Here is a 1243-nt window from a genome sequence, read left to right on the forward strand (position 1 = left end):
TAGTTGAGACAGTAGTAGTGCTAGTCCACAGGACCACTAGTTGAGGCAACAGTAGTAGTGCTAGTCACAGGACCACTAGTTGAGGCAACAGTAGTAGTGCTAGTCACAGGACCACTAGTTGAGGCAGTAGTAGTGCTAGTCACAGCACCACTAGTTGAGGCAACAGTAGTAGTGCTAGTGACAGGACCACTAGTTGAGGCAGTAGTAGTGCTAGTCGCAGGACCACTAGTTGAGGCAGTAGTAGTGCTAGTGGCAGGATCACTAGTTGAGACAGTAGTAGTGCTAGTCACAGGACCACTAGTTGAGACAGTAGTAGTGCTAGTCACAGGACCACTAGTTGAGGCAGTAGTAGTGCTAGTGACAGGACCACTAGTTGAGGCAACAGTAGTGCTAATAATAATCACATAAAGTTTACCGAGTGTGAAGCGCAGAATAGTAGGCTCAATAATAACACCCGAACCATTCAAGGGGTCCATGGGAATCCACGCGCCTCCCTGACCTGTGAACCGAGCAATCTGTCCAGTAGCCTTTTCGGTAACATATAGAATATTAGAGTGTTGATCAAAGGTGACTCCAGTATACTCCTTGGAAGGATCCGCCTGAGCTATTATACGATAAGCATTGTTATTCTTCGGGTAAAAAACACCAACGTCACCCTCGCTGATGCCAAACACGAACATATCGTTGCCCGAAGCCTCGATATTAGAAATAGTCTTCTCGGCAACAGGTAGCCATTGGTTGCATTGGAGTCTCCAAAGCATACGGATACCATCATCACTAGAGTAACCAGCTAGGTACCATGCACCATAGTCAGTGAAACTGAAGGACTCGGTAGTTATTTGGCCCGCCGGGAGGAGGTTAGGGAACGTCGTCCTATCAGCAACGCAGAAGTCACCCGAACACTGGCCAGATGAAGAGGATGTAGTAGTTCTAGTCACAGGACCACCAGTTGAAACAGTAGTAGTGCTAGTCACAGGACCACTAGTTGAGGCAGTAGTAGTGCTAGTGATAGGACCACTAGTTGAGACAGTAGTAGTGCTAGTCACAGAACCACTAGTTGAAGCAGTAGTAGTGCTAGTCACAAGACCACTACTTGAGGCAACAGTAGTGCTAGTCACAGGACCACTAGTTGAAACAGTAGTAGCGCTAGTCACAGGACCACTAGTTGAGGCAACAGTAGTAGTGCTAGTCACAGGACCACTAGTTGAGACAGTAGCAGTGCTAGTCGCAGGACCGTTAGTGA

The 1243-nt window shown here is 47.7% G+C and overlaps 1 protein-coding gene across 1 annotated transcript; it reads right to left on the reverse strand.

The window, feature by feature from the left end:
- Positions 1-20: 20 nt before the first annotated feature.
- Pmar_PMAR006682 (merozoite surface protein 2, putative) lies at positions 21-761 on the reverse strand (the record flags this gene model as incomplete). The annotated part of the gene is made up of 1 exon (XM_002774794.1): positions 21-761. One exon carries the CDS (start codon positions 759-761, stop codon positions 21-23), a length of 741 nt encoding a protein of 246 aa, XP_002774840.1.
- Between the last annotated feature and the right edge of the window lie 482 nt (positions 762-1243).

The sequence above is a fragment of the Perkinsus marinus genome (genome assembly GCF_000006405.1).
Source record: "Perkinsus marinus ATCC 50983 genomic scaffold scf_1104296957450, whole genome shotgun sequence".
NCBI classification, from domain to species: domain Eukaryota; phylum Perkinsozoa; order Perkinsida; family Perkinsidae; genus Perkinsus; species Perkinsus marinus.